General features: G+C 45.6%; 1 protein-coding gene and 1 long non-coding RNA gene across 7 annotated transcripts in view; one reads left to right on the top strand and one right to left on the bottom strand.

Annotated features, from left to right (window-relative positions):
* Positions 1-16,350, bottom strand: part of stau2 (staufen double-stranded RNA binding protein 2) — a 622,240-nt gene that overhangs the window by 142,947 nt on the left and 462,943 nt on the right. For all 6 annotated transcript variants that reach the window (XM_072467549.1, XM_072467547.1, XM_072467550.1 and 3 more), the window contains one exon: positions 10,577-10,690. In XM_072467549.1, coding sequence (XP_072323650.1) covers positions 10,577-10,690 — 114 coding nt within the window. Of the gene's footprint in view, positions 1-10,576; positions 10,691-16,350 lie in introns of those variants that run through there.
* Positions 8,096-16,350, top strand: part of LOC140385420 (uncharacterized) — a 53,029-nt gene continuing 44,774 nt past the window's right edge. Inside the window, exon 1 of the long non-coding RNA XR_011933361.1 lies at positions 8,096-8,160. This is a non-coding gene — a long non-coding RNA (uncharacterized lncRNA). The remainder of the gene's footprint in view (positions 8,161-16,350) is intronic.

Here is a 16,350-nt window from a genome sequence, read left to right as displayed (position 1 = left end):
CAAGAACCGGATGTAGAGTCCCCTTCCAGGTTAGATCCGATCCCCAATGCAATTTCTCACTGGGTGGCCATATAAAGCCAGATGAAACATGTTTTCCAGTTAGCCAGTTAGTGCGGCAGCGCTGGGAACTAGTCAGGTGCCAGGTCCAATGGGGGCCCAGCAGGCGGTTTAAAACTCGGTAGGCAGCACCCCAATGCCTGCCAGGGGTTGTGGGTAAGGCAGAGTGGGTTTTCTAAAACCGAAGAAAGAAGCATTGTGAGCACCTGGTTGCATGGAAGGTTGGAGGACAAGTCCAGGGAGCACTCAGTCCCCCCGTTTCTCCAATGAATGCCTTGGAGATCTGGTGGCAAAGATCAGTGACATTTTGATGTGCAGGAATGGTAAGAGGAGGCCACCGCATGTCACCAAGAAAGCGTGGGCAGAGATTGCCATCCAGGCCTGTGGGCTCAATGTGGTGTGCCACACATGGCTTCAGTGCAGTTGGCAAGGGTGAGCACAGAGATGGCATGGAACAATGTGTAGTTGGGTGGCCATTCCCCTGACACTCAGGTGTCTAAGAGTGTGTGTGTGTTAACTGGCACTGAAGCCTATACTGCCCAAGGTTGGAATGTCTACATGCTTGGCCTGAGTGCACTAGAGGGTGGGAAGTGCCACTCTGATACGCCCTACAACCTGGCTCTACAAGCTGAAATAGCGTTTCAGGTTAAGAGATCACTAATAACAAATGCTTTCCTCTCTTTCAGAAGAGAAGCCATAATGCAGTGGAGCACAGAAGAATGGGTGGTGGGTTGCCCAATCTGCATGTCCTGACCCTGATGAATGCATGGAAATGAAATACCCCTGTGGAGCTCGTTCCGCTGGTTGTGGTGAGGAAGGGATCTCGGATCAAGGTGAAAGTGCAGTGAATGGATGCGAGTGCAGCGGGGAGTGAAAACACTGTGGTTCACTCATTTAAAATGGAAATGTCGCAACAAGAGTGCCCATTGAAGCTCCAATCTAGATGGCACCATGCTGCAGTTCTCCATTGCTTCCTTCGTCTACCTCGCATGCCCATTGACTATGTGATGATATGTTGTATTCCTCCTGCAGATGCATCATGAGCACAACATTGGCTTATCACAGTTGACATAATTTGTGTTCAATATTTTGAAGTTTCTGTACGATGTGGCCAGAATGTATTTTTTAAAAATGCATTGAAAATGACATAAAGATTGATTTTATTTTAATAAGCTGATTTGGCTTGATGGGTGCAATAGGTACCAGTCACTGCACAGGCTTGTAACTCTATTGCATAGTCCTGCAGATAAAGGTATGGGGTTGGTCTCATCTCACAGTTGTTTGGTAAGGAGACAGTGCCATTGGCATGAGGTAGTTTGGAGGCCTATCTGAAGGGTCGCAAGATAAAGGCATCCTTCGTGTCCCTGAAAGTTCCGCCATCTGCTGCCACGTGTTCACCATGTGCCTACCAGGGAACCTCATCAGATCCATCAGAGATATGCTCTGCAGTCTTTGGAGCTGCACTGTTATCCTCAGTCTCCAATGAGTAACCCCCTGCCAGAGCCAGATTGTGCAGAGCACAGCTTCCAAGACAACAGGCGTGATATACATTGGAGGATATTGCAGTGCTCCCCGATTGATCCAGGCATCCAAAATGCACCTCGAGTAACCCAATGGTCCTCTCCACCATCACCCTTGTGGAGGTATGACTCCGGTTGGCCTGCTCCTCTCCTTATGTTCTTGGGTGCAGGAGTTGGGTCACGAGCTCCCTTTTCAAGAGATAGCTCTTGTCACCAAAGAACCATCTGCCCAATCCTGCAGAAGCCACCAACAGCCTTGGACACCTGAGTGTCGGAAGATGTAAGCATCATGTGAGTTGCCTGGGTAACATGTCTGAAAAGAGCATCAGTGACAAACATGACACTTGATAGTGTGCAGCTGATTGGGGCACACCACACCGACCCCACTGACCCCCTGGAAAAAAATCAGTGGGGTAGAAGCTGAGGGATACTCTGACCTACAAAGCCACTGGTATGGGGTTTACCCACACAGTTGGAGGCGATTTCTGGCCCAAGCATCTGGCATTTGCTGTCACTGCAACCCCAGAGATATGGAGCCACATTTGGCACTTGATTTTGGACATGTTGAGGTAGTTGATGAGCTGCCTGTTGACTCTAGCCACAAGGTGATGGCATCTTCTGCAGAGTCTACCACCGTAACCTCCCTGCTGGGACTGCACCAACTGAGCTTGTGCCTCTTGTCCCAACGGTCCCTCCCTGAGATGTTGTCCACGCTCACCTGGCCTCCACTCCCTCCTGCCCCGCTCTTCCTCTTCAGAGGAGGTCCCATCAGCTGTGTATACTATCCTGTGCCTCCCAACTAAGGGCGCACTGTGCTGCAATCCTCAATTTAAGCTTCCAGAGAAGATAATACCCTCAAATACAGCTTGGCAGGCTTGAAAAGCACCAGCAATCGAAAGGAAATCTGGCAAAACTCTGAACTATGACAGCAGCAAACTTGCAAATAAAATGGATGCTGTTCGATGATAATTTTATAAAATGTGTTGCCCACCTGACCGTTTTGTTCATGCAATGAGCCTAAAATTGCATGGGGCAATGTAAAATGTTGGTGAATAGATTACTTATGTTGCCTTAATTGTCCCTTTAATTGTCAGCAATCTTATCTCCAATTCCCGTGCACCCGCATGCGCAATGACTGGGAGAGAAGATTGGAATTTGAATGTGTCAGGAGAGCCATGATCCTGGAACCTGGGCAGAGTATGCAGCCCCTCGATTCTCTCTGATGCAGATCTGGAGGTCCTCCCGATCAAGGCGAGGGATAAGGGGGAAGTCCTTTTCCCACAGGGTAGCAGGAGGAGGCCACCCACTCAAACCAAGCAGGCATGGATGTACATCGCTGACACATTGAGGGAAGAAGTGCAATCTGCTGAAGTCAGATTCGCTGTCAGAAGAGGTTCAATGATCTGGCATATTCTGTAAAGGTGAGAGTTATACCCAGTGCTCAGGACAGGCCTATCTTCACCCTCCAGCAGACACACCAGCTGAGCAGTCTCAGGGCACATGCTGGTCCTGACCTTGGGAAGAGTGTGTGTCCAGGGTGCTTCCTGGCTCTTCAGTGAGGCTCAGTACCAGATTGCTGCTGAGGACTTGTCACCGTTAATACATACAGCTCCGAATGAACAGCGGTGCCTCTCTTTTCTCCTTGCAGGAAAAATTGACTCATCATGGCTGGAGAGGGTCCCCTACCTGCAAGCGATCACAGTGGGAGGAGGAAGAGATAGGAGCAATGGATACAACCATATTCGCAGGCCGTGGAAGTCATACATGGTGAGATAGGTCATTCATGGTGGAGATTGTTATCACTTTGCTCATTAAAGGGGAGCAATGCACTCCACCCCATCAGACAGTACAATGAACTCTAAGTTGCATTGGGAAGCCTCAGCAATGCAGAGACACCTGCTTCCCAGACCTTTGAGTGCATGAGCTCCTCCACTGAGTAAGTGCCTAACCTCATGGAAAGCCTTATGTGGCATCACTTAGACGATGTGTGAGAACTATGCACTGATGTTCAAATACCACATTATCATGTACTGGTCAGTGATGCTGATGGCATAGAGATAATTGAAGGGATGCAAACTGTGCCCCAGCTGATGATCCACTCCAACCATCCTGAGCCTCAGCTACGGATTGACAATGTTACCAAAGAAGATGAGGGTGCCACCCCTTCACTGGGCACCATCGCTATGTTCAACCTCCTTGACCCCTGTGACAGAGGGAGCATTTGCCATGCCCAGTGATCGAAGTTGCCCCCGAAATGTTCAGGTCAGCATGCAAATAATGACACTTGAAGACAGACATGTAATTCTCCTTTGATTACTGATGGGACAAGGAAAGAGGTATGAAGTGGTGAAGGAGAGCAAGGTGACAGTGAAACGTCTGGGCACTTATTCATCCTTCATTGATAACAAAAGTTTACATATTCCAGCCTGCCTTTTCAAAGGGTTAGCACAGGCAGCTAGGAATTAGTTACATACGTGTCCATCCTCCTGGGTTAGAGGGCTCAGTTGAAATGTCTCTGTGTTAGAACATAGAATTTACAGTGCAGAAGGAAGCCATTCGGCCCATCGAGTTTGCACCGGCCCTTGTAAAGAGCACCCCACTTAAGCCCGACATCTTCACCCCATCCCCGTAACCCAGTAACCCCACCTAACCTCTTTGGACACTAAGGCCAATTTAGCATGGCCAATCCACCTAACCTGCATATCTTTGGTCTGGGGGAGGAAACCGGAGCACCCGGAGGAAACGCACGCAGACACGGGGAGAACGTGCAGACTTCACACAGGCAGTGACCCAAGCTGGGAATTGGACCTGGGACCCTGGTGCTGGAAAGCAGCCATGCTAACCACTGTGCTCCTGTGCTGCCCTAATGGCTGTTAATGGCAACCTGGTGAGACCCTCGAGCCCCCGCACGTGTCCTGGCCACCTTCTTGTGCAGGTGAAGCACTTTGATATTCTGCATCATCTTCCTCCACCTCCTCTTCTCCATTTCCTCTTATGAACTGTGACTTTCCAAAACTTCACCATCCTCAAGATCCACACTTCACTGGAGGGCCATGTTAAGGAGAGTGCAGCAGACCACCACAATGAACGAGACCAGTTGTACCCAGCATTGACCTAGGCAGCAGAAACAATAAAGGTGTACTCTGTCCAGTCAACCCTACAAAGTCCAACATCTGGGTGTTTGTGCCAAAACGGAGGAGCTGTCTCACAGACTAGTCAAGCAACAGCCTGACAGTCATATTCACTGAAACATGCCTCGCAGTTAAGAGTCCCAAATTCCTTCACCATCATTCCTGGGTATGTCCTGTCCCCAGCAGAGGCACAGTGCTATACAGTCAGGAGGAAGTGGCCCTGGGAGGCCTCCAACATTGACTCTAGAGCCTATGAAGTCTCAAGGTATCAGGTCAGACTTGGGCAAGGAAACCTCCTGCTGATTACCACCTACTGCCTTCCCTTAGCTGATGAAGGGGGAATTGTTGAACACCACTTGGAAGAAGTGCTGAGGGTAGCAAGGGTACAGAAAGTACTCTGGATGGGGAACTTAAAAGCTCAATGTTAACGGTGACTTGGTAGCACCACTAATGACCGGGCGAGTCATGGGTGAGGTGGGTAAGTGGGGATCGGTCAGGTGGGGTTGAGGGTGGATGGTCAGTTTGGGAGGATAGCCGCGTGATCGGGCGGTTGTCAGAGAGGTGTGAAATTTGGTGGTCAGGAGTTGGGAGCAGGGGGTTGGTCGGAGATAGATGGGTGGTCGTGGGGAGTAGTTGGGTTGGATGGGTAGCTGCATGGTCATTGGTTCAGGTTGTGGATGGTTAGGGAGTAGTTGAGTTGGGTCAAGGGGGAAGTCGGTGGTCAGTAGGGTAGTTGGGTCAGGTAGAGGGAAAAGTCAGATTGGCAGAGTGGTAGATTAGGTCAATCGGGGGGGGGGGGGAGTATTTGGGAGGATGGGTAGGTGGTTAGGTCAGGTTATGGGCAGTTGGATTGAGTTGGGTGATTGAGGAGGCAGTTGTGTCATGTAGGGGGAGCTGGTTGGATCAGGTTGTGGGGGTAATAGGGTCCAGGAGGCTGTCCGGGTGATTGGGAGGGGGGGTGGTGGGGTTTGTTGGGTGAGGGGTTAGTTCGGTCTTTGGGAGAGAGGTGATTTGGGGTTGTGGTGCTCAGTTGAGTTAACCCAGCTAATCACTGAATTAGGCCAGGTATTAAACTGTCTAACATTTCCAGGATAAATATGCGGGAAAGTCCCTTGGCTCAGGGTTGGAGACATTCGCAGAGTCCCAGTTAGCAATCAGCCGATCGGAAATTTATACTTCCCAGGCAATTTTCATGTATGTCTGTGCATCAGGATTTCCACAGTGTCCTGAAGATGTGGAGACCAGAAAATCTGAGCCATAAAAATTACACACTGGGACTAATTATGCTGGGATAGAGCAACAACTGGAAATAACAAATTCCATCCAGTTTTCCTTGTCCAACATAAAACATCTTCAAGTGGCAAATTTAATACATCTGCACTGCCTGCTTTACACTGTTAGCTTTGATGACAGAATGCAATATTTAGCATTAATGGACTAAAGATAAATAATATTTATTAAAGATAAATATTTCCCTAAATTTCCACTCATGCATTCAAAATTCTGAAATGCAGCTTTGGCCCAACATTGAAACTAACAACTGTGTTCATAATATTAAAGCACAACAAAGATCTTCTGAAGTATGTACAGTTTCCCTGTGATTATACCCTTCAATAACATATAGATATTACTTTTTGATTTGCGCACTGTACAAGATATACTACTGAGTTTGGCACAACTACAAAAAAATAAACCTTTCTTCTCACAACAGACCTATTTTGTTATTGTTTTGTCGAACAAAAGTAATGTACTATCAGTAATGTTAACTGGAATACAGCCTTTAAAGAAAAAGACAGCTCATTCCAGAGTGAAAAGATTTCAACAGCTGTTGACTTGGTGACATTAAGGACCCCATTGGAGGTGTCCTGCTGCACTAACGTCTCAGAAATGTGAAAAAGAAACTTCAAACAGTCTGCATTCAGTAGGCGGTAGAAGAGCTCACAACAGGGTTCATTTGAAGAGTAGTCCAGCAGTCACTCAGTCATGAATCAGAACTGTCAGTGACTAATAAACAGGTGTCAATGGTCCATGCAACAAACTTGAGCTATTTATTCCACTGTATATTCCTTTATGATTAAGCACTTTTGAGCATTGAATATTATCTTTGTTTTCTATACAATGATTAAAGAAAATGCTTAATCGTTACAGGCGGGTATAATAAATATACTGCACTATGTAGCCCTGATTTTAAATTGAAGACCCCAATCTTCAGCAAATGAAATGCTCCATAATATTTTTGGGGGTGAGAGGGGGGTTGTTGGTGGAGAGTGGGAGATGAATTAAATCCGCTCATGAATGGAACTAGAGAAGAACAAATATGAAAAGTGGTTTTATGATGCAGTGGTGCATGGGACCCACAATTTCACACATAGCAAGTATGAGGGAATCAGGTTTCGCCACTGCTCCCTTAGTGTCAAACAAACTTGGAACCATAGGAGTTTGTCTTTGCTGTGATAACTGTGGTGGAACAGTTATCATTACTGCCTCACAGCGCCAGAGACCCGGGTTCAATTCCCGCCTTGGTTTTTCTCCTTTTGTACTTAAAAATAAATAAATTTAGAGTACCCAATTCATTTTTTTCCAATTAAGGGGCATTTTAGTGTAACCAATCCACCTAACCAGCACATCTTTGGATTGAGGGGGCGAAACCCACACAAGCACGGAGAGAATGTGCAAACTCCACACGGACAGTGACCCAGAGCCGGGATCGAACCTGGAACCTCGGTGCCGTGAGGCAGCAATGCTAACCACTGCGCCACCTTGCTGCCCTTTCTCTTTTTGTACTTTTAGATTTGATTGTGATGTTTTGCCTTTTTTTCTTTTGCTTGTTCTTGTCTGTATTGATTATTATGGACAATTTTAAAATTTGTTTTTGCTGTATACTGCAGCAAACCAATCAAGGAACCATCAGGTTTGATTACTGATTCTGAAAATATTTTAGATGCTAATAGTCAGGATGATGATGAAGTACTAAAAGAGGCCTCATATTTAGAGACATAAAAAGAACCCCCCCCCCAGCCTTTTCTAAATTCCTAAATGCGATGACCCTGCTGGAAAGTGTGCGCATGTAGATAGATGTCAGCTGAGGAGAGGATGGGCTCAGCTCCCACAGTTAAGTGAAATATGCCAATTATTTTTTCCTATCTTCCCCACCAAGAAAAATGATGTTACAGGTTGAAAATAAACCTTTATTCAACATTTGGGACACATCACGTTAACAGTGATCAGCTATATCATTGGCTAGGAGTTCCCCAATAACTACAATCTCAGTGGAACATTCCAGTTCCTGCAGCGTTTTGTGAAGTCAGAGTTAGAATATGAATTGTGATGTAACATGCTGTGGCTCCAGTGCAGGATCCTATCATGCATTTCTTAACTTACATGGTGAAATAATTCATGATGCTGATGACAAGAGACATGTAGGGGCTAGATTGGCAAGTCGTCAAAAACAGGTATGGAGATTTCAATGAGTGGGGCGGCACGGTGGCACAATGGTTAGCACTGCTGCCTCATAGCGACAGGAACCCGGGTTCAATTCCAACCTCTGGTGACTGTGTCGAATTTGCACATTCTCCCCATCTTTCATAGGTTTCCCCTAGATGCTCCGGTTTCCTCCCACAGTCCAAAGATGTGCAGGCTAGATGTATTGACCATGAAAAATTGCCCCTTAGTATCGAACAAAATGGGGATTATAGGGATAAGGTGTGGAATTGGGCCTAGGAAAAATGCTCTTTCAGAGGGTCCATGCAGCCTGGTCTCCTTCTGCACTGTAGGGGTGGCTTGGGGAGATCAGGGGCGGGATTCTGTGACCCCCCACCGGGTCGGAGGATCGCCAGCGGTGGGGGGGGGGGGGGGGGGGCGTGAATCCCGCCCCACCACTCCGACTCCAGCTGCCGAATTCTCCGGTGGCGGTTTTCCGGTGGGGGCAGGAATCGCGCCGGTCCCAGGTCCCGATGGGCCGAGCGGCCACCTGTTTTCGGCCAGTCCCGCAGGCGTGAAATAGACAGGGTCCATACCGGCGGGACCTGGCTTGGAGGGCGGTTAGCGGGGTCCCCAGTGGTGTATGGGGGGATCCGGCCCTGGGGGGGACCCCCACAGTGGCCTGGCCCGCGATCGGGGCCCACTCTTTCCCTCTACGCCAGCCTCTGTAAAGCTCCACGATGGCCGGCACGGAGACGAAACCCCCTGCGCATGCACAGGAAACACGCCAGCAGTTCTGCGCATGCGCCAGAACACGCTGGTGCTCTTGCGCATGTGCTTACTCACGCCGGACGGCGGAGGCCTTTCAGCACCGGTTGGCGAGGCGCCAACCCCTCCAGCGCCGGCCTAGTCCCGGAAGTGCAGAGGATTCCGCAACTTCCGGGCAGCCCAACGCCGGAGTGGCTCACGCTGCTCTTTGGCGCCGGTACAGGCCGCCCCGCCAATCCCGAGAGAATCCTGGCCCAGATTTATAAATATAAGACGGCAGATATCAATTTGGAAAAAAGGTCTTATTCCTGCACCAGAAAATACTAAGCTCCAGAACCAAGACAAAGATTACATTATTTATATTTGATTTACTCTTAAGGGATGCACCATAGCCAGAAAGAGGGTTTTCTTTTTATATGGAAAAACTAGACATTTGAATAACTGCACTGGACTTTTTATTAAGTGTATACGTAGTGCTTTCCTGACAGATGCTCTTAAGAATTGGCAAAAATTAAACGTATGGACTAGACAGTAAAACATAATACAATATATTCAAGATGCACATTACCAATTAATTGCTTCCAAATGTGTAATTCATAGAATGAGCATAATCAGAAACTATTTTGATGATAAATCAATTGATTAACATTTCCTATAGATACCCTTTGTTTTTTAATGACTGGAAGAGTAGGTTCAGTCAAATTAACCAGAATGTTCCTGCGGAAAAATATTCTCGCACTGCTGAATAATCTACAAGTAATAAACTTTATGCTATAATTTCAAATAATATGTCGAACAAATTGTATCATGATTGCATGAAGTTGAATGGTTATTTTGTTTTATTGGAACAGGATTTGGGGGAAGAGGGGTAACTTTTTATTGGGGCAATTTTCTATGCTTTCGGGCAGCAATTGAACTTTAGCATTTTTCATGCAACACTAGTTTCAAAAGCCAGATATACTTAACAAATCATTTATCATCATAATGAAAATTGTTACTCATTTACAATATACAATGGTAAATCTATTAGCGGTAATGAAAAACCTTCAACAGAATATGAAGCTTTAGGATCATAATATATGAACACAATAGACCCTATCTTCTGTGGAGTTAATTTCATGCTTCAATAGGGATCAACAATGAATCGAGTCCTCCTACCTGAATGTTGGAATGAAACTGATGTTATCTTTATAGTACTTTACTGTAATGAATTCAGGAATAATACGATTTCAATTCAGTTACATTTTCTACAATGTTTCCAACTCTGATGTAAACCAGCACTTTTGTTCCAACTCTTCATAACCTCTCACTTGAATTTCCTAAAAGCATTATCTTCTTAAAATCTAAATAGATTAATGTTTGAGTAGTAACTATTAAAATAAATAGATGGACAACTGGAAAAAAAACTACCCTGTCTGGCCATGCATTGGGAGATTAAAACTCAAATTATAGACTCCTGATGTTTCCTAACATTGTGTAGGACGGGCCAAGCAATCAAAAGGATAAAAAAAAGTCAAGGCTTCGTACTTCAGCGTTCCTCAGCAGGTGGGTAGAGTATGAGGCCCTGATGGTATTTGTGGTCACCAGCCAGTCCTCTTAGTCTAGTTGGACGCATTAGGAAATGGAAATGAGAAATAAACCAATAAATTCAGTTTTAATATAGATTACATTTTTGGTTACCTGATCACGGCTAGCTTCAATGGAGCTTCCTATGCCATGAAAAGTTATTTGCACAGGTGAAAGTGTCAAGTAGGTCATACATTCTTTGCCGTTCTGCATATCACTGTATTGCACCTAGAAGAAGAATAATACATAGTACAGGAAGTGAAACTACTGATTATATAAGCTCAAGGTTTATTTGCTTCAAGTAAAATATTATGGTGAGATCAGCATCAATTTTGCAGAAGTAAATTACGATTTACATTTTAAAATATAATATAACTGCAAAGTGAATAATATATATGTCTCGGTTAAAATCATGCAGGGTTTGAATGGTTTAACCCAGCTGAAAGCAAAATGATCCGATAGAAAATAGTCCTGTGAGGTACTCCTACATGTCACTGTTCTAACAGACTAATCAACTCCCTCAGCATGCCATCAGTGATTATGAAACATTCTCAACTACCCGATTAATTACAGGATTTTATTACTTGATTTGAAGCAATTTCCTTTTGAGGCCTCACAAATACAGGTATAATCAGCAATTATTAGTAAATTTCATACTTGTAACTTGTAAGTTTGGCATATTAAACATAAAGTGCAAATTAATCATTTCGAATAGACTGCATGAAACTAGTCAAACAGCAATAATAAAAAATATATTGCACTGGAGAATTAAGCACAGCGGGTTAATGGGTACAACTTGGCAAACTCATCCTTCAATCCAAACCTAAATATAAAATTCCCTGATACAGGGCATAGCGGCATTCCTTAATGGTTGAACATTTAACAATAAATTTATTTATGGTCATGTGTGTGGAAGGGAGGATAAATGTTGACTATGAGCTAAAATTATACTGTTTCATTTTTGTAAATGGAAAAACTTTTGTTATTTCAAGCATTTTGTATAGGTGGTGAAGACTCGAACAGGCCTTTTGTTACATAATTTAGTCAAACACTATCTGAACTGTTTACTCTCAATTTCATCCAAAAGTAAGTGTAGTTCTATCGTGCTGGAAAGGATATGGATTGCATATTGAAGACCAAAATAAATCTTGACAAACTGAATACTGTTTGAGCTGCTCATCAATATGTGCATGCTTCACAGCAATGAAATGAGCCACTGCATTTATTCTGATTAAATGCTACATAAACGTGCATCTTTATTAATAGGAAAAACTTGCCATAATTACAGAATAGCTTTTTTTCAATGGTAATATGTCCACATATAAAGAATTATTTATTTGCAAAATAATGGTGCATAAAAATTGTGGTACAGAAATAGTGGGTATAAATTCAAATGTTGTGTGCATAATCTTAAACTTCAGGATCAAATTATAAATGGTTCCCAAAATTTCCATCACTGCAATACACATTACATTTTTTTGAAGGAATTAATTGATCAAGAATTATGTTATCATTTTAAATGGTTGTTGGCTGCAAATAACTCTCTCCTGTATCAAACAGCACATTTGTTCACCATTATTCTATAGATCACATGTTAAAAGGAAGTGGCAAAAAGGAAACCTAGTGAACATGGGCAAGCTCAGGGAGAGGTAGCATTTCATTCCTGCTCATAAACAGGAATAAGGCAGCTGGAAAATAAAATATTTCTATTTATGTATTCATTTTTGTTACTACTGTTCACATTTTAGCATTATTTTCTCTATTTCCTTCATCCCATGTTACTCAGCATTTCCAGGTACCATAGTTGTGGTAAGGAAATGATAAACATAAGTTCAAATCCTCTGCAAACATTCAATAAATTAATTGTGTATTTACAGTTTAGTCATATGGCTACACAATCGCAAGGTTTGAGACATATCACAAACAGTTCCTAAAAATACATTCCCTAACAAGTGCCAACCCCCATTTTGTATTGCCACCTGATTTTTTAATTCATGGGATGTGGGTGTCACTCGCAAGGCCCACATTTGCTGACTATTCCTAATTGACCTTAAGAAGATCTGACATTTTATTTAATATCGTACTTCCCCTGTCTCTTCCCACTACCAGTGTAAAGTATAACAGTGCTAATGTCCAAACTCCCACGTTTAAGTACAAGATTAATCTCATGAACCAACGCTTTCAGAGAAAAAAAGCTGAAACCCCAATTCATTAATAGCTCATCCCAGTACTGTTACTATGATTTTGAAGACAACAACAAAAAGACTTGCAGACTGCCGATAACCATTGCATAACAGTTGAGTACTATGTGATAAAGTGAAACCTGAACTGAACCTTGGTAATTAACAACATTTACATGTAACATTGCTATTAGTTTGGGGGATATATTTCAAACCTTGCAACCTATTGGCTCCATTAAGGAGCTTTACAGAAAAAATACATCAGTAAAGAATTGCTGGTTAACAGGATAAGACATTTTAATTGCTTTTCACTTTTTGTCATCTGTTGTCAGTATCATAGACAGCATATTAAAATTCTACTGAAATGAAGACAATTAAGTAAGATGTTTTGAACACCAAAAGATTGTATCAAATGTATTCAAAGTAATTACTCCAACCATAATTAGAACCATTTGAATACACTTACTGTAAAGGCATGGATGTTTTCTATTTTAAATGTAAGGTAACAAAAGGCAACAGATTCAATTGAATCTTTTGTGACTTATTGTATATTTAGATGGTCATTAACCTTTCCCACATGCATATAAGATAGGTTAAGCAATTCTTCATGATGAACTCCTATTCCTTTTTATTTTTCTGCCCACTTCACCCGATTTATGATGGTTACGATTTTAGTTGTCGAGAACCTACACTCTCAAGTTCTCTCCCTAAACCATGCCTTCTCCATTAAACCTCCCTCAGACCAAGCTTTTAGTTATCCCCTCTATTTCCTGGCTCGGTGTCTATATCATTTGATTATGCTTCAAAGAAAAACCTTGGAATGTTTTCCATCGCAAAGGCACCAGATAGATGAAAGTTTTTGATGGCAGTTCCGCAGGTGTGCTCCAATATCACTCCCAAGTGGTTATTCTTTATGCGAGACGAGTTGTTTCACTGTAATGCTAATTCTATTCTACAAAGTAGCATTTTGTGTAGCCTGTTGCAACCTTCATCAAGTTGATATCTCAGCAATCATCAATAGTTATTGATGAATGTTTCATTTGTGTGGCAACGGTGACCTTGGGAATAATGGAGGCAGCATGAGGGGATGACTGGAAGTGAATCAATGCATTTAAAGATAGTGATCCCTTTGAAGATAATTTTTCCTCTATTTACAATTATTATTATATAGTAACAATGTGACAGAGAGGGAACATGCATTCGAGATTGCGATGTAATGATTAATAAATATACTCGTAGTATTTGTTGGGAATTAAACAGCAGAATCAATTTGCAAACTAACTTCACCTTGCATTCCAGAATGTATTACAACAGGGCAAAATAAACAAAAATAAAACAATTGACAATACAGCTGCACTTGTATTCTATCACACAGAGACATATGTTATTCAACTGCAGTTGTGTTTGATGGGAGACGTTCTGTAATAAAAGTGAAACTTAAAAATACTGGTGGGGATAAAATCAGCCTTTAGTTGGTTTTATTAGCTTTAGTTGTGGGATTACCAAAGAGAAAAAAGTCAGGTGCTGTGTCAGTTCTGAGATTTTTACCTTTTCGAGTGCTAAAAGAGAAAGGTTTCTATAAATCCATTAAAGAGAGAATGGTAAAGAGGAATGTAGGTCCATTAAAGGCAGGTACTATAATCAACAAAAGGAATTGGCAAAGTAGTTAAAGAAGTACTTTGAATAAATCTTCATTCTAAAGGAAGGGAAGTTTAAAAATAACTCAATAAGGGAAGGAACTTATTTAATACAAGTAGAAAACCTGGGGCGAAATTCTCCGGAAACGGCGCGATGTCCGCCGACTGGCGCCAATCAGGCGGGCATCGCGCCGCCACAAAGGTGCGGAATGCTCTGCATCTTTGGGGGCCGAGCCCCAACATTGAGGGGCTAGGACGGCGCCGGACAAATTTCCGCCCCGCCAGCTGGCGGAAAATGCCTTTGGTGCCCCGCCAGCTGGCGCGGAAATGACATCTCCGGGCGGCGCATGTGCGGGAGCGTCAGCGGCCGCTGACAGCTTCCCACGCATGCGCAGTGGAGGGAGACTCTTCTGCCTCCGCCATGGTGGAGACCGTGGCAGAGGCGGAAGGGAAAGAGAGTCCCCACGGCACAGGCCCGTCCGCGGATCGGTGGGCCCCGATCGTGGGCCAGTCCACCATGGGGGCACACCCCGGGGGCCAGATCGCTCCGCGCCACCCCCAAGACCCCGGAGCCCACCCGCGCCACCTTGTCCCGCCGGTAAGGTAGATGGTTTAATTTACGCCGGCGGGACAGGCATTTTAGCGGCGGGACTTAGAATCGCAGGGGGTGGCCCGCCAACCGGCGCGCCGCGATTCCCGCCCCCGCCGAATATCCGGTGCCAGAGACTTCGGCAACCGGCGGGGGCTGGCATGAATCCGGCGGGGGGTCGGAGAATCTCGCCCATGATTTGGAAGAAAATAATGGGACATAGGAGAGAGAAATCTGGGGCGAAATTCTCCTACCCGCCCCGCCACATTTCTGCGCCGACCGGCCGGCGGGAGTCTCCGTAACACCGGCCGGTCAATGGGGTTTCCCATTGTGGGGCAGCCCCACGCCGTCGGGAAACCCCCGGGCGCCGGCAGAACGGAGGCTCCCGCCGGCGGAGAATGATGCCCCAGGTTTCCATGACCTAATGATTTCCACCCCAAGGTATTAAAACACATATGTGAGGATAAGCACTCTTGATTTAAGAACCATGGGTGAAATTCTCCCAAAACGGCGCGATGTCCGCCGACTGGCGCCCAAAACGGCGCCAATCAGACGGGCATCGCACCGCCCCAAAGGTGCGGAATGCTCCGCATCTTTGAGGGCCGAGCCCCAACATTGAGGGGCTAGGCCGACGCCGGAGGAATTTCCGCCCCGCCAGCTGGCGGAAACGGCCTTTGTTGCCCCGCCAGCTGGCGCGGAAATGACATCTCGGGGCGGCGCATACGCGGGAGCGTCAGCGGCCGCTGACAGCTTCCCACGCATGCGCAGTGGAGGGAGTCTCTTCTGCCTCCGCCATGGTGGAGACCGTGGCGGAGGCGGAAGGGAAAGAGTGCCCCCACGGCACGGGCCCGCCCGCGGATCGGTGGGCCCCGATCGCGGGCCAGGCCACCGTGGGGGCACCCCCCGGGGCCAGATCGCCCCGCGACCCCCCCTAGGACCCCGGAGGCCGCCCACGCCGCCTTGTCCTGCTGTTCAAAAGGTGGTTTAATCCACGCCGGCAGGACAGGCAATTTATCGGCGGGACTTCGGCCCATTCGGGCCGGAGAATCGAGAGGGGGGGCCTGCCAACCGGCGCGGCCCGATTCCCGCCCCCGCCAAATCTCTGGTGCCGGAGACTTCGGCAACCGGCGGGGGCGGGATTCACGCCAGCCCCCGGCGATTCTCCAACCCGGCGGGGGGGTCGGAGAATGTCGCCCCATGTTGTGGAATTGGAAAATTGCAAATATTACTCCATTATTTAAGAAGGGACAGAGGCCGGAATTCTCTATCTGTTCACACCAATGGGATTCTCCGATACCGCTGCAGTGAATGGAGTTTTGGTTGAGCACCAAATTCTCCATTCTCGCTGGCAATGGTGGCGCGGCAAATTTGGACAGGAGAATCCCAACCACAGAGCGAAACAAAACCATGACTATCAATCTACTGTCAGTTGCAGGCAAGTTTCTGGAATCTGTCATTAGGATGGAGTGACTGAGCACGCAG

Source organism: Scyliorhinus torazame, chromosome 11, assembly GCF_047496885.1.
Source record: "Scyliorhinus torazame isolate Kashiwa2021f chromosome 11, sScyTor2.1, whole genome shotgun sequence".
NCBI lineage: Eukaryota > Metazoa > Chordata > Chondrichthyes > Carcharhiniformes > Scyliorhinidae > Scyliorhinus > Scyliorhinus torazame.
Note: the sequence above shows the minus strand (reverse complement) of the source record. Positions and strands in the feature narration are given on the sequence as shown.